The sequence below is a fragment of the Epinephelus fuscoguttatus genome, linkage group LG5, assembly GCF_011397635.1.
Source record: "Epinephelus fuscoguttatus linkage group LG5, E.fuscoguttatus.final_Chr_v1".
NCBI lineage: Eukaryota > Metazoa > Chordata > Actinopteri > Perciformes > Serranidae > Epinephelus > Epinephelus fuscoguttatus.
Window position 1 is genome coordinate 20491114 of NC_064756.1, and position 25709 is coordinate 20516822.

The window sequence follows — 25709 nt, forward strand, 5'->3', positions numbered from 1 at the left end:
GATGCTTAAAAGTTATTGAAAAAAATTCTGTAAAATAATTTCAAAATGTAACACTAATAAATATAGTTTTCGCTAGCTTTTTTTCTTGTTTTTTAAAAATCATTTTCTGACCGCATTTTTGAAAGAAATCGCACCACTTTGCTCAGGATTCAAAGGTTTACACACTTGCAAAAGGCATGGCAGAAGACATGATGCTGCTCCTGGTTTTAAAGGGTTAACTGATTAGTTGTTTGCTCTACAAAATGTCAGAACATGCTGACATATGTTGTTCAGTGTTTCCCAAAGCTCAAGATGCCATCCTCAAATGTCTTTTTTCCCCACAACCCAAAGATTTTCAGTTTACTGTCACAGAGGAGAAAAGAAACCAGAAAATATTCACATTTAAGAAGCTGGAATCAGAAAATTTTGACTTTTTTTTACTAACAAAAGTAAAGCAATTAACTGATTAACAGGTATTAGTTATTATTAGTTAATGATCTAATAGCTGAAAACAAATCAATTACTTAATTTATTATTGCAGCTTTGCTGGAGTTATTGGATATATTTGGATCATGAGTCGGAAACATGTAGGCACTACTAAAATCTATTTCTACAAATAGTATATGTAGCTAAATCTTTATCTGCAACTGTCCAAAAATACAACAGAATGAATACAGTTTTTTTTAAAAAGCTGTGCAGCTTTCAAATGTTGATTTACAATTTAAATATCAGTGTTATGAATGAATTTGCAAAGCTATTCTGTACAGGCCTAGTTTTTACAGCATCACATGATGTTGACAAGATGTTGCTTTAGCTGGGAAAACACTGAGCTGACTCTCACTCCCCAAACACATGAAGAATGATCAGAATGTACGGAGGACTCATGAAATACCTATCAAATGATTCAAAACTAACACACCAGAGCTGAAATTTAATTTGGATGACTTTCTTTTTAAAGCGCACCAATCTGACCCAAACTACTAAACCTCTCAGTGAATGTAATGATCTGAGACAATCACACTGTCATCATCCACTTCCACTCAGAGACCAGGACAAAGGCTCTTCTGTCCGAGTGTATCTGTTTGTGTAGTGCAGCTTGTTGCACACTGAACTCTATGTTTTTGAAGCCTGAGGGTTATGACAGTCACACTAACACAACTGCGGAGCCACACAAGTCAAACAATCTGAGCCCCAAACAGACACAAAAAGACCTGAGAGGGAAATTCTTTTATAATGTACTGGATTTGAATTTGCAGACTTACTATCAGAGCCATTAAAATAGAGACTTTCAGAGCTGTTAATATACAAAAGATCCTCTCTGAATCTTCTTTACCACAGTTCATCTCTGCCACAGCGTCAAACAACTGTACTTTAAGTAGTTTCTTGTACTTTTCCATTTGGAACAAAATACCAAAAGCACCAAATTTCAAACAAAAAGTCCCAACATGTCTGGTAAAACCGTGATTGCTGTGAATTTCCACCATTCACTCGCTCAGTTGTCGCCACAGTTGGTAGTAACATCAAAAAAATCCTCTGAAGCTCAAAATGAGCTGCATAAATTTAAGCTTTTGTCACTCAACTGCAGCTTTGTCTTCTTGTGCGTTTTATGTGGTTTTATTGCACTTCAAAGGGATTTCAAGTGAGAAGAGAAACTGGAAAAATGGACTAAAAAAAGAAAAAATAGTTTGGTGAATTAGCGGGGAATTGGAGCTACCACACCACAAACTGCAAAAGCTTTAATTGTGTTAAAAATGAAGCCAGTTAAAGACTGAGGAATGTAACAACGCCTACATCTCACAGTCTGATTTGACTGTGATATTCAGTGGGTGCATGTCTTGTAATATTGTGCTTGAGGCTCACCAGTAGAGTTTGGATCGCTCCACCAGAGCATATGTGTCTCCATCTCCGATGAACGCCCTGCAGTTCAGACAGGTGAAGCATTCTGGGTGATATTTCTGTTCCCCTGCGACCTGTTGGGAGAAAACCAACGACACAGTTAACAGAACATTCTGCTTTTTGGTGCTGTGGAAATCTGATGTACAAAGGATGTCAAAGGGATTGTTTTCTCTAGTGGAAACACTGCAGGGCAGGAATTCACAGTGTATTTGATGTGACCGGAGCAACAGGCAGCGTGAGGCTTTAATAACTGGTCGCAGAAGTAGGGCGAGGTCTGGTCGCTGAGGGTAATACTGAGAGCTGGGAGATTGAATTTGCTGCTGCCAGGTCCCCCTCTGAGAGCTTAGAGCAGTTTTGCAAACAAGAGGGGGAATTGAGTTATGGCCAAAAAGCAGAGCAGGCAATGAGCAGATTAATCACGCAGGCAGATCTGAGGACGACGCTGCCGCTGGAGCTTTCAGCTTGTGGTGTTCTCCAGACCAACAGCAGGAAACCAAACCCTTAAATGATCCGATAAATCACAAAAAAATGAAAAGATCAACTCCAATCAGCAACAACCCTCTCATTGTCATTGTTGCACATTAAATCTGTTTGTCCTTGCTTGTTGCGACTCTGACCGACAGAGAAATCGATTAAGTGGCCCTCACACATACATCATTATCGACCTCTTTTAACTCCTTCAGGTAATTTAGCGCCCGGTGATGCAAATGACCCACCCACTCAAATACCTGATGACTTCTATGATTAAACATGAGCAACGATGTTAAGCACCAAAGGTCGAGTTCACCAGAGCTGTTTGCTCCCCGGAGGCTGAGCTTGTGGTTTCATTTTGTGCTTTGAGTGGCAGAAAATTTTTTGGAGGGAGTGGGCCCTCTGACAGCACGTCTCAACTGCAACGATCTGCAATGCAAATGCAGTGTACCAACAGTGAGGAGGGGCATTTCACTGAGGAGCGCTGAACAAAGACCAACCACTTAAATGCAAAAGGAGAAAACAGAACATTTGTATTGTTTAGTGTCATTATTTAAGGAGGAAGAAGATATTTGCATAATGTTTCTTTTCAAAAAAGGCGCATTTAGACTCTATTACGGCACATAATTCAGAGAAAATGCCTAAATCTTAACAGTTTTACTCATTTAAATTTGTAAAGATCAAACCTGCATAACATACGAGCTCATGGACACAGCCACAATGCTGAGATGCACCCTTAAAGGTACAGTCTATAAGATTTAGGGGGGGTTAGTGGCATCTAGTGGTGAGGATTGAGGATTGCAAGCAGCTGAAACTTCTCCAGGTTTGATTTCCTTCAGTGGTAATTGTTCAGGAGGGTTTTAGCTGGAACTGAATTACCTGCAGAGGTCTCTTCTTCTCCAAAACAAACAGAGCGAGTGAATTAAACCGGGAAAAAAGGTTGATTAAGCAATGTCACGTTAGAAAAATTTGTGTTTTTCAGACACTCGTTGCAGAGAGGCCAGTGGCCGATGTAATGACCCTATCTAAAGCCTGTGTTTGGTTTGTCCGTTGGGGGCTATGGCAGAAACATGGCGGTGCAACACGGCAATCTCCATAAACAAGGACCTGCTCCCTACGTAGATATAATTAGCTCATTCTAAGGTCACAAAAACACATCAGTTCTTATTTTCAGGTGATTATACATACACAACATACTTGTATTTAATTTCTGTCACTACATCCCCTGAAATCCTTCACACTGGGCCTTTAAAAGTAACTGGAAAATCACAGCAAACCTATCAATCGCCCAAATAAAGATATGCGACTTCTAAATGCTCCGTAAAGCCGAAACAAAACCAGACAAAAAGGAAGAAAATGTGAAGATCAAAGAATCAATAAAATCAATGCATGCAGCCATATGTCTGCTGCCCCACCCTCCTGGGAGAGCAGCAGTGAAACCACGAGTGCACACACACAGATAAACACATGCTGACGGCCCTCAGGCTGCAGGGAGGAAGACACTGTACAAGCATATTAATTATCTGCTTTTTAAGTAATTAATCTGAGCAGCAGCCTTCAGCCAAATGTGAGGAAAACATGCCACCACTTGGTTTTCATAAGATAACATCCGGACGTTCTTGTATTTTCTGAGTTAATGGTTTTATATCCTCAGTTGGAACAACACAGACTGACCCTGCAATGAATAAAATACACAATATGCAACTTGCTGATTTAGGATTTTCCTCCTTTTGCAGTGTTGTTTCAAAGCTTTCATGCACGACAGCAACACAACATCACCGCAGAGGGACGGAGAGGGAGCGGGAGGAGAGGGCAGATGTAATGACTTTGTAATGGACAAAGGAAGAAAGCAGCTGTAGGGCTTATTGACCGACATAATTTCTTTATTTGTCCTCCTAGCTGCCTCATAAAAAGGAGCCATAAACAATTACTGTCTGACGTTACAGGAGAGTGTAAACAGAACGCGTCAGAAAATCGAAAGTACAAAAAGGAGATGAGTTAACAGAAGGATCTAAGCATAGAAGAATCACTGGGATGGAAGGATAATTTTAAATTTTAAAACAACCATGTTACCATGATTTATTTGTGGATAGCTGTGAATTTTCTGTGTGTGTGTGTGTGTGTGTGTGTGTGTGTCACTTAGGTGCAGCCCTACAAATGGGAAAGATGGGAAAAGAGGACAGCTGGACGGAGATGAAAAGGGTGTGTGGCTCTGCACAACCTGACACTGTGGCTGCCATTTGCTTGCCAAGCAGGCATGACACACACATTCACCCCCACACGCACCCACACACACACACACACACACACACACACACACACACACACACGCTGCCACCCACACCCTCTTTAAAAGCCCATTTGACAGGCGACAGCTGCTGTGCTCACATTGAGGACATGCTTCCTCTCCAAACTGTAGATACAAAGACAGACAGGGACAAATTTCAAAATAAATCTACGTGGTACTGACACCATGTGACTGCTCGACGGTTTTCAGGAGACGGATACAAGAAACATCACATGTATTAACACACCATTAGCTCCACTGTGTGTACATGTGCCCTCCAGCCTCGGAGACTGTATTTCATTTTTTGTGTATTGCCTCATCGTGCTCATGATTGTGTGACTCAGTGTTAGCCGGTCATGTAGCCTCGTGGCTTCTTCTAGTGCAACAAACAAAAGCTGTGTAAACATGTCCGCCCGAGGGAAGGTTGAGGAAGTCGACAGGGTCCAGGAGTAAATGGATCAAGTGGCAGCACAATGTTCAGTCGCCATTTGTGATGAGGAGCTCAGTCACAGTAACACTGACTTCAGAAACTGTGAAAGGTGTTCCTGTTTATGGGATAACTGATAGAAACAGAAGAGTACAAGAAGAGACACTATGTTTCTGTAGCTGACGTGCTCAAGTTATTTTACTTGACTTCTTACTCAAGTATTTCTTCAACATTTTTAATCTATTCCCTCTGTAAGAACAGTTTTTGTGATAAATGTATTAAAACACTTTAGTTATAACTAGGCTATGTTTGAACTTATGAAGAGCTGGTACAACTGGCTCTTAGAGAGTTATACATTATTTTACAAGAGAGGAGTCAAAGCTGAGAGAAAAAAGTAGTGGTAGTTTCGTACACCAGTTTCGTACTCCGGTGATCATCCTATAATCCCTTTGGCCCTGTCTATACGTATACAGATATTTTGTGATTCTGCTAATTCTTGTCTACATGCAGACAGAGATTCAGGTCACTAAACACTAAAACAGAGATGTTTTTTAACAATTCCTTCTAAGGTGTGTATTTTTCAAAACTCTGATAACTGTTTATCTTTGTTGATGTATAAAACGGAGCATTTGGGAAACAATGACGTCATTTTGTCAACTCGTGCATGCCTTTTGTTGCTTTGCGTTGCTTTTAACTACTTTTTTTATGTTTTGTTTGCACTTCTTGGACGAATGACTCCCTGACACTTAAACTTAGTACTGCTGCACCCCTTCACAGACGAACGGAGTCGTCAGCTGCACCCAATGTTATTTCCTCCACCTCAGCGTCTACGGTTTAAAGTCTGCCAGAGACGACAGTTTTGGATCACCAGGACTGGTTGAACCGCTAAATGGTGGGACACCTTTAAAAGTGGGATTGTTGTCAGTGAGGAATGGAAGGAAAACTCAGCATTGCTTGAGCTCCTTGGTCTTCATATCAAAGGGGAATCAACAGTAATGAGATCTGCTGAAGACGGCTAACACTGGCAAGCACACAGATACGTTTTTGCGTCCCAGTGTGGTCGGAGAAATTTTGTAAAGCTAAGGTCTTGTGGACAAGAGTGCTTTTTCAATCTGAAGCAAAATATTTCCATTTTAAAAAACTTCTGTATACATGAATACAGAACCTAAGAATCCTCTTTTAACCTCTTATGGGTTCCCGACTACCAGGTTAAAAAGCACCCAATCTTTTATTTAGAGCATGACAACGCTGATGGCGGTCACTCCTCAAGCCCTGAAAAACTTCAGGCGACAGTCCTCCACAGAGACTGTCGGCTTGGCGTGTCAGGGCCCTTAAGCTTTATTTGTTTTTAATGATTTATATGTGCGACCTGAAGTTAGCTGTGGAATGTGAACAAGCCCTTTTAGGCCATTTGGAGGAATTTATGGCAGTCTGATGCTCTCAACGACATTAAAGAGCTAAGAAACATGTGGTAGTAAGTCAGGGATGCTGACGACTCATTTTGGTCCTAAGTCATCCATGTTGACTTTTCCTGAGCTGAGGTCACCTCTCTGGGCATTATTATTAGTTAGCACCTAATGTTAAATGTTTGGATGTGAGTTAAAAACTATTTACTCATACCAGCTGAGTTGAAATTCAAACTCACTAATAATACAGAGGTAAATGTAATTATCTTTTCCTTAAGCAGCTGGTAAAACATCTCTGACCTCTACTTGTTACTTTCTTTTTGGTTTTTAGTTTCTGTTTTGCCCTCATGACATGTTCACCACATTTCAGATTTTCCCTCTGTGACATTTTCCAGTTACATCACATCTTTTCACATTTCCTTTGTTGATTATCTGGTAATGAAAGGAAGATGAGTGTGTGTCTGCCAAGCGTTAGTAGTAAAAATCACAGATAAAAAGCAGCAATAGATGCCAACTGTTCAATCACAAATGAAAGAAATTAGTTAAAAAGAAGGCAAGATAATTATCAGATGTAGGCTGAGCGCATCAGGGAGCTGATACATCTGAGGGATCGTTCATAAAGAGAGGAGGAGATCACTAATGCCTTTATAATAAACTAACTTCCAAGGGATTACACTGTCATATTTTCAGCGTGGGAATAAAATCACTAGAGTTAGTGCATGCTCCTGTGATCTCAATCGTTTGGTGTAAGTTGGTCATAAAATTCAGTCTGAGCTGTTTTGAGTCTTGGGTCTTTTGCTCATCTTAATGTTCTGACAAAATCAAACATGTTTAAAATTACTGTCAGGTTTTTGCCTTGGCTCATGCGAATACCGAAGTTCAGTGCTGTGAATATTGTCAACAACCAATAGGTATGCTCACTCCAGCACCAAACAAGAAGCAGCAAACCAGGTAGACAGTAAACATGGAGGGAGGGAACAGAGGGGAGGCGCAACAACACATCAGTTCTCTTGGAGAAACTGGTGGAATTGTGGAGTGAGCAAGGGTCAGTATTTAATTCAACATGCATTTGATCCACCAACCAGTGCTTATTTTAGTGAGAAATCTTAATTAATGAGATGATTCGCCTCTCTAAATTCCCGTCTCCTCTCACTAAAATAGCCACCTAACCAATGGAGGCTGGTAGTGATTCAAGGCGACCAAATTTCAAAATTTGAAGTTTGTACGCAAATACAGTTTATCTTTACAGGTCATAATGATGCCGAACACGTAAGGAACCGTTAATATGTTGTATTTCTTAAAGGGAGTTTGGTGTAACATTGGTGCAATCTCAAAAAGACTTTAGCTGTATATAGTCTTGCAAATATTGACCATGCAAGACCTCGAGTTTTTGCAAAATCTTTGCATGTGTGATTATTAACTAAGAATGTCACACTTTAAAATACTTTAGTCTGTAAAAAGTCTTTTCAAAGTGTACTATAGGCGTAAGTTGAGCTAAAACCTTTAGTTAATTTCTTGTTAGTCAATTAATTTACTATCTTGATTTATAAATCGTTTACAATTCACTGCTTTCAGCCTCTAAACTAGATATTTTTGTGTTTTGGGCATTTTGTGACACTAAAAACAAGTTTAAAACAGTTTAAGGGTCAAGTGGATGCTCTCATTCAACAAAGGGATTGAAAGTGATATAAAACAATATGTGTTAGGGATGACTTAAGATGACTTAAGTGTGTTAGTGCACACGTGTTTATACACAGCAGGACCTCATCAGGAACTCCTGCATACCCTCTGGTCTCTTTACCTCAACAAGTCCCACATAAACACCACTTGGACCCTCTGACTTCACTGGCTCTGGCTAAATGTGGAACCATGATCTCATAACAACACTGCTGAAGGTGCTTCTGAATGGCCTCGCTAAATTATGGGAGATCTGGCTCTGCTTAACCTCATGTTTGATGTAATGAACTTCACTTAATAAGCCTCCCTCACTGGCTAAACTCATAAACACAGTCCATGTGTGACTGAGCTCCCAGAATCAACACAGAGCTTGAGGTTTAAAAATGATCTCATGCAGATGTTTTGAAGAAATAGTAAAAACATGTGTAGTGGGTATCTGATACTCCCCCACAGAGAGAGCTAGCGCTGGTTCAGATCTCAAAAATGTGTCAAAGGGAATTCTTAAAGCGCCAATAGACAAGATGTTTCACACTGCTGCAGTCGAGGCTGTTGGAGTAGGAATAAAGTCAAAGGACGACATGATCCTGGTTCACTTTTAGACTCTCTACAGCACACATCATTTAGGCAAACACAATTATACTGATAGCCTGAGAGAGAAGACAGAAGGCCACATTGATGCTGTCTGAATGGAAACCCCCCTTCAGCCACAAACAGTACAGTATCACAGTATACACAGGCCTCGGCTTTAGAAATGCTGTTAATATATTCAGCCTCTTCCCTCCGCTCTGCAACTCGCACTTCCACTGTGGTTTCCAGCAAGTAGGTGGTAAATAAAAATAACATGATGCAGTGACACAGTTATTAGAAATGACAACTGTTGTCCGTCCCTGAATGTGTGCACTCACACACTTTAAATCCTACTTTTATCTGAGGAAGAATGCTCCCTATAAATAGCACACGTGCCATGGCTCATCAGTTTTTCATGACATGAAAAAAAGATAAAGCCAGAGCGCCGGACAGAAAAAGAAGAACAGATCTGTAATTACAAGGCAGTACGCTGACCCAGTTTGAAATGACACACAAAATACTCCAGCGTACAGTATCATACTTCAGCTTCAGTTTTAAAAACACAGCCTCATGTTTTCACTCCAGTTTCAAAATTAAAGAGATATAGATGGAAAGAGTCTCTGCAGGAGCAACCGGCAAACCACCTCAGCCAGCTTGAGACAGTCTGCCTCCCTGCCTCCTCACCGGCTCCCTGTTCATCACCCACTGAACCCCCAGTCACCCCGAGCAGCAGCCTCACCTTCTTATCCCTCTTCCACAGCCTGAGACAGCAGAAGCTCCAGAAAAACAAATCTCCCACCATGTCAGCGAGAGCTGGCGACTCTCCTCGCTGTTCTAGTTCATTCTAGTGAGGCAGGCGATTCCCCCGCTGTCACAACAAAACACTGGCAGCAGCCAAACCGGCCGGAGAGCAGAGCTGGCAGGGGGAGGGAGGGGAGAGAGAGAGAGAGAGAGAGAGAGAGAGAGCAGCCCACGCCTTTGCAGCTGAGCTCATCTCTGAATCAGTGTCACTCCTCCTGGCTCTCCCCCCTCCCACCCTGCCTTCCTCTTCTCTCACACTTTTGCTATGACCTCATCGTTTCCTGTTTGGCCCCGCCCACTCTTGCACACGCGCCACCCGGCTGCTTCAACCACACACAAACACACACACTGCTCTACCCCCACCCCCTGGTGTCTTCAGTAAATTCCTCGCTCCCCCCTCTTCTCCCCTGCTGCCCCCCATTCCTGCAATCACATTTCTAAACCAGAGAAAGGTGACAGTTACAGGGTTGACTCATGGGACCTTTTGTGAGGATAATAATTTGTTTATGTTTGTGTTGAATGTTATTTTATAAAGGTGAAACAAAGCCATGACAGCATTGTTTTAAGCCTACATAGTAAATAAATACAGTGCTGTACATCATAGGCTGTAGCCACGTGGCCACTTTTGCAAACTGATTGCAAAATTAAACAAGTGTTAATAATGTTTAGTAGTATAATATATATATATATATATATATATATATATATATATATATATATATATATATATATATATATATATATATAATTATAATAAATAAATTGCCTGTTTTCAATCTTTTGACATTTGCCGTCCTCACTCATCTTTGTCAAGAGGCTTATCCAGTCGCAGCAGCCCTGCACAGCTCAGGTGTGTGCAGGGGCGTTTGAGGACATTCGTGGCTTAGCCGGGACCTGGGGCATCGTCAACCCGGCACCTTTTTTTGATAAATAAGCTCTATTATGATGCTTTTTAAATGCACCCTGGCACCTTATTTACATTCAAAGTCCAAACCCCCCCCAGCATGAATCACTTTAGTTTCGTTGTGAATTAGGAAATGGAGCCTTGTCACAGTCTGGTGATCTGTCCAGGGTGTACCCCGCCTCTCGCCCACTGTCAGCTGGGACAGGCTCCAGCCCCTCCGCCACCCTGAGGAGGATAAGTGGTTACAGATGATGGATGGATGGATGGATGGATTAGGAAATGGTCAACGAGCCACCTGGCACCCTGTCTCAACTTGAGTTAAGTATCACTGCTGTATGTAATTCTGTTCTGTTCCTCTGATCACTATAACGTGCTTATTAATGCTACAAAATGATGCTCTTTATCATCAGTAAGTCTGTCCATTATTTTGGCAATTAATCGATTAATCATTAAGTCAATAAAATGTCCAAAAATAGTGAACATGTCTGAGAACCTCTAAGTTGCTCTTTTTTAGTGCTTGACAATCAAAGACTGAAGGCCCAGACACAGCAAACAGACTTCAGAGAACTTGTGTAAGCATCATCTCATGTCGCTTGTGTCAGAAAGTTGCACATGAACACACTGCAAAGACAAAAGTTGACGGCCAAGCAGCACATACATTCTGCACCTGCGTGAGAGGAAAGAACTCCATACCAGCAAACGGCAGTCATCTGTAATCGCCATTCAAAATGGGAAACCGGAGGACCGTCTTGACGCTTGTTAGCCAGTTAGCATATTAACAACACAATCCAATGTTGAAAGAACAAAGTATATTTAATGGGCCAGTGAACAATAACACAAACCATAACAAAACGTTTCTGCTAAAGAGCTCAATGGCTAAAGAAAAATAATCTTACCTTATGTAACAAGTTCATTTTAATCTCATCCTGTCTTGACTTTAGCCATATGTTTACTTTCCTCACTTCCATTTATCTTCTTGTGTACTGAGCTAAACTGCCAATCACAGTAATTTCATTCACCCACAGGCTCCACTGTCGCCAACACTCATTCAACACACTGAACTGTCCAATAAATGAAAAATAAAAAAAAGCCAACAGGGCTGATGAGGGCCAATGATGTGGGGCACACCCGATGACAGCCCAACACCTACTGTCGACTTGGTGTGTCAGGGCCTTTACACTGATGAGAAACCAGGGGAAACTACAAACTTTCAGAGGGTGGAGCCAGGCAGACTGTTGTCATGTATACCTAAACTAATGCACCAGAATTCATATGTAACCCATGTAATCATGAGACATTGATTTGTGTGATCAGATGTAATCACAAAGGCTCCAATCACAAGACTAACATGCTGACCAGAGTCAAGTAGAGCAGTGGTTCCCAACTGGTCCAGCCACGAGGTCCAAATTTCTCCCTTGTCATCAGTTCAAGGTCCACATAGTTTAATATATTTAGCGTCATACTTGTGTTTGGCCATGTTGTTGAGCTAGTTTGCTGTCTCTGTCAAGTAGCCGTCCGTTAGTCACCCAATCTACAGTAGGAAACAGCCCTTCAAAATAAAAGCTCTGCGCCACTGTACTTCAAAATATAGTGTGTATTCTACCAACCAGACAGATTCACAAGTCACTTGTGGTCCATTCAGAATGACCCCTGACCCACCAGTTGGGAACCACTGAAGTAGGAAGTTGTATAAAGAGCGAAAGTCTGCATAACGAGGCAGGTTGGGGTGGTGGATGGGTCAAACAAACACACTTCTTTCCCCCAGGAGATTGGTGTTTGTGTCCCGTGTGTAAGCAAGTAAACTCTGAGTGATTCAAGGATACATCATCACGTAACATTAAATACATAACTTAAGGTAACGTGATGTCACCCAACCATGATTCTTTTCCTAAATCTAACTGGTAGGGGTGCTCATCTGATAGATATCACACAAACTGTTGTATGAGAATCCATTGAACCAGGACATGTGTCACATTTATGTCTGATAAGTGATTTAAGTGATTTAATACAATATTGTTGATGATTCAATCTGCGTTTTTACGTCTGGGACCTTCTGTCTACAACAGGCTTGAGGACTTGGCTCAGACTCCGGAGTTATGCTCTTATCCTGAAGCCTCCATAAGGAATCTGATCCCATTTGATTCGGGGAACCTCTTGTGACCGCATGCCTTTGCTGATGCCTACCCCAGCAGGATTTCAGCCACGGACCTTCCACATGAGACGAGTGCTCCAACCACTATACTAGGGAGGCCCCACAATATTGTTGAATTGACAAATTCTTGTATGATGTTTTGTTGATTGCTTAATATAAAAACTGTTCCTAGATCTTCTTGTTCCACTTGAAAATAAAACTGAGAAAATGCCAAACACTTCCACTTTCAGGAGGAACACAGTGTTGTGTCTCATGCAGAGTTCATGTAGTATCACTGTGCTCTTTTCAATGTAGAGAAAAGATCACATTTATAAAGCATTGAGCACAAATCAAGACATGATGTGCTCCTATGATCTTTATTAATAGCGTTCAGCTGACTTATTACCCTGTCTTGCTCTCTGCTCCGCCTGCCTTGTATAATCTCTTTATCTTTGTTGCTGCCTCACTCTTTCTTCCACTCCCCTCTCCCTAGCTCCACGTCTTACTCGCCCTTGTTGTCTCACTTTCTTCATGTCCCCAACACGTCCTGCGTGCCATGTGTCACCCCCTCAGAGGACCATCTGAGTGGGCGGATATTAATATGCCATCTTCTCTGCACGTAATGTAAGGTTGCAGAGAGAGAGACAGCTGGCACAGAAAACCTGATTAAGTTACTGCATGAGAGCTGCACCGGTAACTGGTCCAGAGAAATCCACACGCATCCAGGGGAAAGGTCAACAAACAGAAACAACAACAGTGGTGTTTACGTGCTGTTTGAATCATCAGGTTGTTTACAGAACTTACTGTATGGTAACTGCAGCACTCAGCAGGTATAAATCAGTTGTGACTGTACTGACACACAACTAAAAATATTAAACTGGACATCAGCTTTACAGAGTCTGAAGCAAAAGTCACCAAAAACTTTGACCTTTTATTGTCTCGTTATTAATGACAGTTCCACTATCATATTAAAGTCCCTCTACAGACATGTTTTCCTGACACAAATACTGACATTTAATGTATTTTCCCACCTAACAGTTAAAAAAAGTATCAGAGGAAACATCAGAGATTCAGCCGTACATGTTTGAGCCTCAGTCAAACCCAGACTCAGATGAGGAGTCTGTTGTGCACCAAAATTGGCAACTAGCAAATTTGCCAGAATGATGAGTGTAGTTAGCACTGTTTATTTATCTTGTTTGTTGGCTTGTTAGATTAACTAGCAATGGCTGACACCACACTACTGTTTGTAAGACATAGAATAATATCTGCTATGGGGTTTTGGTCAAATAATGAAGCTCAAGGGTCCAGTTTCTATCCAAAAACTGCACACTCTACCATGTTTGCTGTCCAGACTCTCACTATGCTAACGCTTACTTCCTCTGTCAATATATGTTTCCTATATTAGACAGTGACTGGGTTTTGTGTTAGTGACATGACTAATCTGGCTTGCCTGGGGTACGTTTGAATTGCAGACTTTAGGGAAGTGCACAGATGTCGGCCCCTTCAGTAGAAGGGGGAAAACAACTTTGCACTGATACATGTCAGTATAGTCAAGGTCAGATATTTTAGGCCAGTGGTTCCCAACTAGTCCAGCCACAGGGTCCAGATTTCTCCTTCATCATTAATTCAAAGCCCACACAGTTTAATAAATTCAGCGTCATACATGGATTTGGCTATGGGGTGGAGCTACTTCACTGTATCTGTCAAGTAGCTCATAGCAAGTAGCTGTTAGTGGTAAACTCCCCAAAATGTCTGAATTTCTAAATAGTAATGACACAAGAAGGACAATATTTGTATACAATCTATAAAGTCAGATTAAATTCAAGTCACTGAACCCAAATCTCTCAGCGTTCGACTGCTCTGGTTTCATCTTTTAAGCAGTTTAAACAGAACTCTGCACAACACATACCAAATGTTAGGTGTGTCCGTTATTCGCTCACTCTACAGCAGGAAACTGCACTTCAACATAAAATCTCTGTGCCATAATGTCATTGTACTTAAAAAGAAGTGTGCTTTTTACAATCTTGACACATTTGTGAGTCACTTCCGGTCCAGTCAGAATGGACCCACAACCCACTTTTGGACCGCGACCCACCAGTTGGGAACCACTGAAGTAGGAAGTCGTATTAGGGAAGTTTTGGGGGACATAAACTGAAGAAAGGCATATTTCTGAGCGGAGAGGGACTGAAACTTTTAAACATTTTCTATCTGAAGTTCGTTCTAGTTCGTGCATTTTTAAGTATGTTGTTTCATGTGCAAAAAAACCCCCAAAACAACACCATAGTTCATGTATAGTTCAGGAGTCTTGCATCACAAAAATAAAAAAGGAACTTGGGAACTTCAAATGCGCCTTCATCTTAGAGCCAACATGTCTGTGATAAACTGGAGAAAATGGTAAGCTGATAATTTGTCTCCCATTACCGCTGTTCAGTGGATGCCATTATAAATATCTTGCCATCATCTTCATTTGGCCAGTGATTTCAGAAAATACACAAGACAATAAAACAGATCCAAGGATGCAACTCTTATCACCACTGCACCTGTCAAGTATTGACATGGAGTAAATCTCTTTTAAAACAAGACTATTTAACTTCTGAAAGAAAAAAACAAGACATTCTTCTTCACAAGCAATAACACAAATTCATACTCAAGTCACTACACTTAGGGTTTTTACAGCTTCAGCTTTGTCTGTTCTGACATGACTCGTATGTTATGGAGGCTAATTGAGTCATTATGTTGACAACTGTAATGTTATATTTGTGCATTTTATCCTGCAATAACTGAGTTATTGGCTGCTTGGTGGCAGCACAAACAAGCTGTGAACACAACATCGATATTATCACCTTTGGCACCAACAGTAAAAAGTTGTACCACTGACTTCATGTTCACTGAGGTGCGGTTGAGTTTAGTCAGACCTGCTGGCAGTCAGCTCAGAAGTGAAACCCAGCAGCCCACAGCTTTGCCACGGGGGGGATTTCAGCCTACAGGGGCTGCTGCTTTCGTCAGAGCTTCCACTCTGGAAAGAGGAAATGCTATACAAGTTTCAAAACACACTTAAGTCAAGGTTAGGTTATGACCTCTCTAAATCCCAGTGTTAATACTGATTACAATGTTTAAAACATAAAAGAAGATCAGCATAAAGCCTGAAGTTTGACACATCCATCACAATTGCCCTCGAGCAAAGACACTGAGGCCCAGGCAGCTGCATGAAGACCCCTCTCTGTGTGTGACCTCTGACCTCCCTGAGGGGTTTTATTGAAAAGGCAACTCTTATCCTAAATATCATGCAAAACAAGTTTTTACACTGTAACAGAACGCTGTGTTCAGGCTGCGTTCAGTGTCACTGATGAGATCATCAACACTTAATCCTGTTGCTAGGAAAACAATGTCCCAACCTGCACAGCTACCATGTCTTAACAGAGAACATTTCCCAACACTTATTACACATGTGTCTGTGTTCACTTAGAGGCAAGACGATCATCAGGCATTTCTAGAAACAATTTACAGATTCCCACTCACCCACAGAGCTAACTCACACCAGTGGGAGGTTATAAAGAACATTTAAAATCTGGGACTTTCCATTGGTGGTTTGATCCAGCCCCTAAAATGTCTAAATTTCTCAACACTAATGACATAAGAGGGACAATATTTGTATACCACTCATAAAGTCAGAATAAATTCAAGACACTGAACCCAGATCTCTCTGTGTTCCACTGCTCTGGTTTAATCTTTTAAAACTCTACACAACACATACCACACGTTGAGTGTGTAATACTGGGAACTTTATGTAATAAATAAAAATTCTGCACTTTTTAAACCAAACAAACTTCCCTAAAACACTCAAACATGTAAGACAATGATGTCCATGTTTTAGTTATTTCATTTCTTTGGTGCTTTTCTTTATGTTTTCCATTTATTACTGGTGAAGAAATGTCTGTTTATTAACAGCGTATAAGGAAAAGACCCAAACACATCTATTAGACTGAAACAGAAAACAATGACTGGTGTAAAGATGTGACGAGGGGTGAAGTGCAGCACATGATGCAACTTTCAAAACACGTGATTTGGATTCATGCTGACAAAAAGTCCCAAACAATCATATGATCTCGCGATTTCTGGGAAACCTCTTGGACTTCACCTTCAGCTCTTTGAGCAATTCTTGCAATCTCACAAACAAAGAAAGTACAAAAAAAGAAACAAAGAAAGTCCCTGAGATTTAGCATAATGCCAGTAAGGCCCAGATCACAGCCACCTGATAGCAGCTTTTCTGGAAGCACTAACACGATTGAAATACACAAAACAGCAAATTCATGATTGATCATGACAAGGCACCCGGTGTATAATCAGACAGATGTCTGGCTACAAATGTCTTGCTAGGGAAACTTTCTGAAAATGTGTGCTGTTTACTCCGTATTTAAACAATATTGGGTCCTTTCTTTCTCTGTCGAGTGAGGCAATTTAAAACAGCTTTTAACACTTTTGCTTTTCACTGTCTTCTGACAACTAGTTTTATGAACTCATTCTTTCTAGCATAACCCAGCCTCTAGAACCAATCATTTGGTTATTAATTTGTCACACAGAAACGTAAACGGCACAACTGCTGTCAGCTCCTGTAACCCTTCTAACTCTGCAACAGAAATGGTCTGCCTACACTGGCATTTTTGCTTATTGTGATGTCATTTCTTAAAATGCGTCTTATCCCTAAAATCTGTACAACCTAAGCTAAACGTTTATGTAAGTCAATAAACCATAATAACTGATAAAAGTATTGAAATTCTGTCCTAAATACATTTTTTCATCAATTTTACAAAATAAAAGCACACGACATGTTGATCCAAAGTACTTTCAAATGTAGAAATATGAAAACAATATTTCTTAACACTTCACAAGTTATTTGGAGTATATACATTATTTAGTTTTTTAAATATCCTCTTTTTTAAGATTATTTTTTGGGTGTTTTGCCATTAATTGATTGACAGTTAAGTGTGAAAGAGTCAGACAGAGAGGGAGTGACATGCAGCAAAGTCAGACAGAGAGGGAGAGACATGCAGCAAAGGGCCACAGGCTAGAGTCAAACCTGGGCCACTGCAGCAAGAACGAAGCCTGTGTACATGGGGTGCCTGCTCTATCCACTAATTCACTGACATCCCAATATGCTAATTTTTATGAGCAAAGTGCAAAAGGTGCTGAGATGGATGCATAATTCATTCCTTTGGCACCACCGCACATTTTTTAACCACATGTAAGGCAGCGCAGTGATGTCATTACCAGTGTACAACATGATGACACGGAAGACAGAAGCCTTAGCTGCAAGAAGAATGAATATTGTTGCTATTATGGTTTTTATTTTAGATTGATATATACAGTTTATGCAAACAACAATCTCCTGTGGCCATTACAGGGAAATTCCAGCATAATTACGACAAAACACTGTTTTTACACGGCACATAAGGTAGGGTAAGGTAACATCAGGTGTTGACATAGTGATGAAGAAGACTGCTCAAAGAATGAATGTTCTAGGTGTTATGGTTCTTATTTTAGATCTGCTTAGACAGAATTATTTAAACAACAATCTCTGGCAGCCGTCCACGGGTTGTCTGTTTTTTAAGGGTTAACTTGTGCACTGTAATTTAGTTCATATTGTATCTTCTTATATTGTTTGCTGCTGTTTTACAATTGTCTGTGTTTTCAGATGGTTCTGGTGATCCATGGTTTCTAATTGTAGAATAATTTAACTGTCCACACATCCCGACCTCAACAAGCCGGCTGCATGGTTCCTCTTGTTGAACATGGGCAGTGTTGCTCTGTAGACACCTCTTAACAGTATACAGCAGTAATCCCAAGTGAGAACGGGACAGCACCTCAACTTCCCGCTGACACAAAAATCCTTATTTACCACAAAGCACAGGCCTCCTTCTCCCCTTCTCTTGCCAGAGTCCTCGGCTCTGTCAGATCGGCATATAGAAAAAGAGTCACATGGTTGAATGGTGCTGTCCAGAATTCAGCCAAGTTTCCATGAATCAAAGGATATTACAGCTCCTGAAACTGATTAACATTAAGGTCACCCAGTTTATTATCTGACGCCTGCACAATGGCTGGCAGGATGCTAGTTCAGCTGGTGCCCATCTTCTCCATCTTGTCCTCGATGTTTAATTATGTTTACATTTGAATCCTCCACCTGGCTAGCTAGGAGGCAGGAGCAGAGTTTCAAGTCTGGTGAGCTGATTATCTCATCCCGATGAGTGACTCAGCCATATGCCACCACCGTCCAAGCCAACCACAAAAAGCACCACCAACAATTGCAAAATAGACGACTGGGAACGTCATGCCTGTGTCAAACACTTCGACTTTTCTCCAATCAGACTGCTTGTAATGATTCCAGGAGTTAATCTACTTCTCCATCCATTGTTACTCCTGAATCATTTACAAAACCAATCGTAGTTCCATCTCAAATTCACACAGTATACACAGCCTCCAGGACTTTCACTGGTTTACCTCAGAGATTACACTCTCACACTTTAAAGTTCATAACCTCACCACATGAATTCACCTACATCATCACTCCATCATTAAATCAAAGAAGGTTTGACCAAAGGCCATGGTATTTAATCCTTCAGGTCTTGCTGGTCAACAGTGAACTGACTCTAAAGACATGCAGCAGTGTGGAGAGCAGGCTGGCAAAGAACACTGCGGCAAAGATAACGCAGTGAGAGTGAGAAACCGTGAACTCAGAATCTTCTCTCAAACTCTGGAAGTCAAACAGGCCCGGGTCGATGTCTGGCCCCGCTCCCATCAGCTGGCTCTTGGCCCTAAGTTGTTTGCAGAAAGACAGACTGACTCCAAAGTGAATGTGGAGATGGCCGGGATTACTGCATATTCATCAGTCAGTACCAGGTGTGCCCGACGGACAGAGAGGCAGGAGAGGAAATTAAATTAGATCAGTTAACTAGTATTCAGCACATACATCAGTCTGAGTGGAGAGCAGTAAATAACTGAGGAACAACATCAGGCTGAATTACAACCAGTTTACTCAAGGCTGCAGGTGCTGACAGGAGCAGAAGCAGCAGATGACACAGCACGCTCAAACACACACACACACACACACACACACACACACCAGCATGCTCATACTGTACAACTCACAGAAAGTGCTCTCAATACAAGATTATACTCCAAGACAGTTAGGGCAATGGCCCCATCCACAGGGCAGCTGTGGTCACTGACTAAACAATGTAAATAATTTACAATCACACTCTCAAAAAGAGAATTTTTTCTGTGTTCACTGACATGTAAACATGTTATCTGAAGCTTAACAGCTCATCCTTGAGCTTGGAAACAGCAGTCGACAGAACAATTTGCATTCAAGGTCCATTACTTCCTCGCTTGAACTGGAGAGTTCTGCAGTTTTGCATTTGGACCAACATGTACAAGAAGTCTGTTTCGAAAAGGATAAGAAAAATGGTTAAATACAGCCCCCATATTTCCAACATCAAACCGTTGCAGGGAGAGGGAGTTTCATATGCAGTTAGATAATCATAATAAGAAAAGCACTTTGAGACATTCTGAGGCTCTGAGGCTACACGGGCTGCGTCCTGATCCACTAGAGCAACATGACACCCTCAGTTTTATGACCTGAATTTAAATCAACACGTCTTCCAATCCATGTTCCTGCCCTCTGAATACAACTCACAGGATCCTTTTTCTAAATTAGCTCACCTTCTGGTGGACAAATAGCTCGTAAATGACCATTAACGTTCCATGCGCTTAATGTTGTGAAACAGTTGCAGTTACAACTAAACTACATGGTTAAGTTTAGGGAAAAGCCGCAAGGGACCATACTTGGACAAGAGGGTGGAGCTGTGGAGGAGTGAGGGCTGGATCTGACTCATTGAATGGGTCAAGCACAGGACTTTCACACATGAGACTGGGCTTTGGGCTCCATGTTAGTCAACATTGGCTTATTATTTTTAGACTTAGCTGACCTATTATTTTCAGTTGTTAGGATGTATAAAGCTGCTGATTGCACACTGTGTAAACAGGTGAGTCATATAAATATTAATCCCCCGTACAGTTGACACTAATGTTGAAATTAGCTGTAGAGACCAAAACAGTTTTGTACCAGGCTGTAAACATGTTTATTTCTGCTGTAAAGTTGGGTATTTTTAACACGGGGGTCTATGGGGATTGACTCGCTTCTGGAGCCAGCCTCAAGTGTTCATTCAAGGAACTGCAGTTTTTGACACTTCAACATTTGCTGGAAATGAACCCAGGACAATAATGGGGCATGCACGTAACCACTCAGATACCAAGATGCTCTACAAAGTGCAGCTGTGAGCAAATGATAAGAAAACTATTTCCAAACACTGTTATCTTTTTTTAAAGAGCAAAGCAAGGCTCATCTTGTCTCGTGGACGTCACTGTGTTAGGAGTGCTGAAATCCCATACCTTACTCATTTATTGTTTCTGTCTGACTGACCATCAGTTCCATGTGTCTGCCTGCAGACTCTGACTCATCTCTGCATCATGGAGTGTTTTCTCTGACTGTGACAGCAGCGTTTTCAGGTGCAGAGGCATCAGAGAATTTTAAAAATAGGACTGTGTTTCCCTGCTTATGTGCACAGATGTCAGAGTGACTGTGCAGCACTGGAGTACACTTCTTCTTTCTGGGCGTGGCGCTGACGCAGGGAGCTGACCTTCATGCCTACACGGTATTGTCCTGGCCATCTTGGCCGCTAAAGGCTGATTGGCAGACGGATCTCAAATTTACTAAAGTAGAGACAGTCAATCAGTGTCTTTGCACTGTAAGAGGAGCAATAAACCAGAGAAGGAGGAAAAGGAAGGATAGGTGGTCCTGCAGTCTCTCCACCTAATTCACTTTAGAGTCTCCTGCATGTTTCATTACTGAGATTGCACTGCAAAGGGCAAGCTGTCCGGAGGCAGTGTGAATGATAAAATACAGACAGACACACACACCCACACCCACACACGCGCACTCAGAGATGCCGAGAAAGGCCGGGCCATGAATGATTTCTGTTCATTGTGGCCATGACACATGACCTGCCAGAAGCTGCTGGCTGCTTTATCTGACCTGGAGGCAAATGTGTCAGAGAAGATGCTTTATGTGCAGCGAATGAAGTCAGCCTTTTATTTTAACCATCTTCTCTTGATCAAAAGACCACCAACAGTCACTGAATTATTGATTTAGTCAAAAGGCTGGGTTTTGGGTGTTTTTAGAGGCAGTGTATCACCTCTACTGGCCATGATACATATACTAACAGCTACATTTTTCTTTATTAAAATGATCTAAAAGGAAATCCAACTAAAAATTGCCATTCCTAAAAAATATAATAAGCATAATTGCGCACAATTTCAACACAAATTGAGGTACTTTAAATTAAACACCACTCCAAAAAGCTCTTGAACATTATACTCCCTGGTACTAATGAATCCCTCTAAAATGCAAATGATTAGTCAGTGTTTTCTGTGGATAAATTCCCTGTCATACCGGCTTCATGCAAAGTAGACAGGCGGTAGTTTCCTTGAATACAAGGCTCACATATTCCCCACACAGCTGACATAGTTTACATATCGTCTGCTGCCATGGCTGATAATTCTAATTTTACCTCACTGGGTGGTGTGAACACAACAAGGATTACCAAAACCAACTCTGCAGAGTTTACCAGTGAAGACTGAGCACGGAGGAATATGTTCGCCATAAATCCTGCTGTTGCCCAACATTAATAAACTGTACACTCACAAACCACACAAAGCTTCCTTTATCTGGTGGTGAAACTGTTTGGAAAGTGAGCAGCTGCAGGCTTTATAGACAGTCTGACACAACACCTGATAAGTGATTCAAATGCATGAAGGGCCCCGGATTACATTCAGTGACATGTGGAAGACATTAATAGCATTCTAGCCACCATGCAGTCTGGCTTTAGAACTGGCCATGGGTGTATCTCTGCAACACTTACAGTGTTAGATGACGTAATGTGTGCCATCGACAGAAAGGAGTACCGCACGGCCATTTTTGCTCGGATGGGTCAAAAGTCAAATTTGTCAACAGTGACATATCCCATGGTATAAGTTCATTTATAAAACTATCATTTGCAAAAAAAACCAAAAAACTCCACATCTCTGCCCACAACTCAATAAACAACAAATGAGACAGTAACCACAATTTACTCTGGCAAATTCATACATTCCTAATGTCCGCACCTCCTTCAGTCATCTCTCATTCCACTTTGCCACTCCTGGTGACTGAAATTAGGTTGAATAAGCTGCTAAACTCCACACCTTCATTCGTTACATTCCTTTATCATCTCAATACAATCAATAGTTTCTTAACACTGGACCTGTATTTGAATTTGCCTCTCTGAAGCACTGTTGTTGTATATACTGTAAATATTGTGACGTTTTCATTTTGTCCAATGTTTTGCTCCAAGTGTATCTGTGTTTTAATATCTTGTATCGACTTGCCTCCTGCTGATGCCTCTTGGCCAGGTTGTTCGTTCGCAATTGACTTATCTCATTAAATACAGGTAGAATAAAAAATAAAAAGTACGAAGGGCTGCAACTGAGGGTTATTTCTTATATCAGTTTGTTTATTTTTCTCTGAATTAATTAAGTAATTGTTTCACCTTTAATACAGAAAAATGGCCATCACAAATTACTAATGCCCAACTACATGTCTTCATTCATCTTATTTTGTCTGACTTACACTCCCAAATACAAATATATTTTGTGTATTATTACATAAGACAAAGACAAGATGCAAATCCTCACAACTGAGAATTGATTAATTGTCTGATTTATATCAAAATATCTGCATTAAAGCTGCATTTTAATGAACGTTTCAATCTATAGTACAGGAGAAGGAAAAATATGAAGTAAACTAAAAGAGGCACAACTCAACTCAACATACATACACACACACACACACATATATATATATATATATATATATATCTACATATATGTATATGTGTGTGTGTAGGTGAATGCATGTGTGCGTGTGTGTGCCTCTGCAAACTAAAGCCCTGAAAATGTCCTTGCATTTGTGAAGGTGGTTGAAGCAGGCAGAAAAGCAAGCCTGTCTTTGTGCTGAGAAGAGCACCCAAATTACACCGTGCTGCCTCATCAGCATTAACACAGCCTCAGCTGCACCTCTCCAACAACCTCAGCAGGGGTGACTTCATTTGGAGCCAGGAGGTTACCAAACGGGCACAAAATAATACCAAGGGAAAATTGCATTGCACCTACATTTGTGCTGCTGCTGGCTTTAGATAAATCACTCGTATAAAGACAACATATCCTATTACACAGACATGCTTTATTAATCAGTTTCTTCGAGCTCTGAATGTGTGTGATTCCATCACTAATCAACAAATAGACACAACTCTCCTTGCTTCTAGTATCTTGTCTTCTCTATAATGCAGCAGCACTTATCAGCGGAGGCTTAATCTATTGTTTATCTGCTTTCCAATGATGTGACCAAATCTATTCTGCACATGAACCTCTCTGCTCTCCTATGTCACAACAACAGCTCAGACTTTCGCTGGTGGTCTGTAAGACAATCTGACGAAGCAGCCAAAGGCATCAGGGTCAGTTACAGGTCTGGCACTGGTCCTACGTGCATCTTCGTATGTTGGCGCACACAAACCAGTGACAGAGGCTGTGAATGTATGGACCTGTGTGCGTGCTGTGAGTGTCACGGCTGCAAGCTGTAACTCGAGGTGTATCAGCAAACAAAGCACCGGGGGAGGTGATGAGAGATGAGAGTCAGTGGATGGATTCTCTTACCATGATGAGGCCAGTGGTGATCGGGTCGTTGCAGCCATGGCACAGCTCCCCGAATTTGGCCCAGTAGTCCTTCTTACAGAAGAGCCGTCCATCTTTTTCGTAATACCAGTGGGACAGCGAGGCGCTGCATTCACAACACCTGACAGGAGAGGAGACACAAAGAGACACATGAATCATTTGATGCTTATTTGAAGATAAAATTGTCATTTCTTCTTCAGATCGGCACAGAACATGAGTGGCACAAACAAATCCAGACATGTCAGCAGCAACTACTAAGTCAGAAATATGCAAATAATGCATGATACAACATGATCTATACATCATATTGTAACTTCAGGGTTTGCAACTACGTATATTCTGATTTGTGCTTATGTTAAAAATAGTTAACACCTATAACATGGTTCCAGAGAGCACAGTGATGTATTTAAACTGCAAAATGAACAGTCCAAAATCCAAAGTTATTAAATTTCCAATAAACAATCTCCACATTCTCACATTTGGAAAGACCATAAAATATTTTACATTTTTGCTTAAAAAATGACTTAAACATTAAATTAATAATGAAAATAGTTGATTAATTGTCTTTAAATAAAGTTACCAAATCAGCAACCATTATTTCCAGCACTAATTCGACCACTTTTCTACATTTTAGTGGGCAAAAAAACATCATCAGACCGCCATAAACTTTAGAAAGTGCACACCAAGTGAAGTTGTTATTGTGTTGACAGAACATTATGTTGTACTGCACTCTCTCAACCATACTTTAACCCTTCTAATGACAACCTGTAGGGACCCAAATTATAGTTTTCATGGTGATAATAAGTCCCTCTGCGGATCTAACACACACCACCTCAACTGAGTTGGAACTGTCAGATGAGATCACACCAAAACACATAACTACTGTATGACTGGGCCTTAGAAAAACAGCAATGGCAAAAGGGATAATGAGTGCGTCTCCGAGCACTACCGACTCTCAGAAGTTAGTCAACCCCCTGGAGGCCTGAAACTTTGGCCCTTTTCCCTTTCAACAGAAACACCTAAAAACCACTCTGGCTTTCATATTTGCTGGGAAAGATTACAACTGGCATTCACTCCTGGGACAAATTACTCTGATGTAGTCACAGGTATTTATCAGCTCCAACACAAATTGGTTCCAGTCAGCAGTGATGGAAATACAACACCCAGGTGGACGCCTAATTTTAGCCCCATTTACCGGTGTGATGCAACAACAGGCTGCTATAAATAACAGTCTGTCTCCGTCCAAGCAGCACGCAAATATTGTTCAACATTTAGTCACCAGATGTAAAAAAGATGTAATCATTATAATATTTTTACTGGGCTCCATGCTGCTTTCTACTGTT

The 25709-nt window shown here is 41.1% G+C and overlaps 1 protein-coding gene across 3 annotated transcripts in view; it reads right to left on the minus strand.

Annotated features, from left to right (window-relative positions):
• Nucleotides 1-25709, minus strand: part of limk1a (LIM domain kinase 1a) — a 78065-nt gene that overhangs the window by 14404 nt on the left and 37952 nt on the right. For 2 of the 3 annotated variants that reach the window (XM_049576476.1, XM_049576477.1), the window contains 2 exons: nucleotides 24349-24487; nucleotides 1840-1949 (listed from right to left, as the gene is read on the minus strand). In XM_049576476.1, coding sequence (XP_049432433.1) covers nucleotides 1840-1949; nucleotides 24349-24487 — 249 coding nt within the window. Of the gene's footprint in view, nucleotides 1-1839; nucleotides 1950-9449; nucleotides 9629-24348; nucleotides 24488-25709 lie in introns of those variants that run through there. The other variant, XM_049576478.1, reaches the window with a different exon arrangement.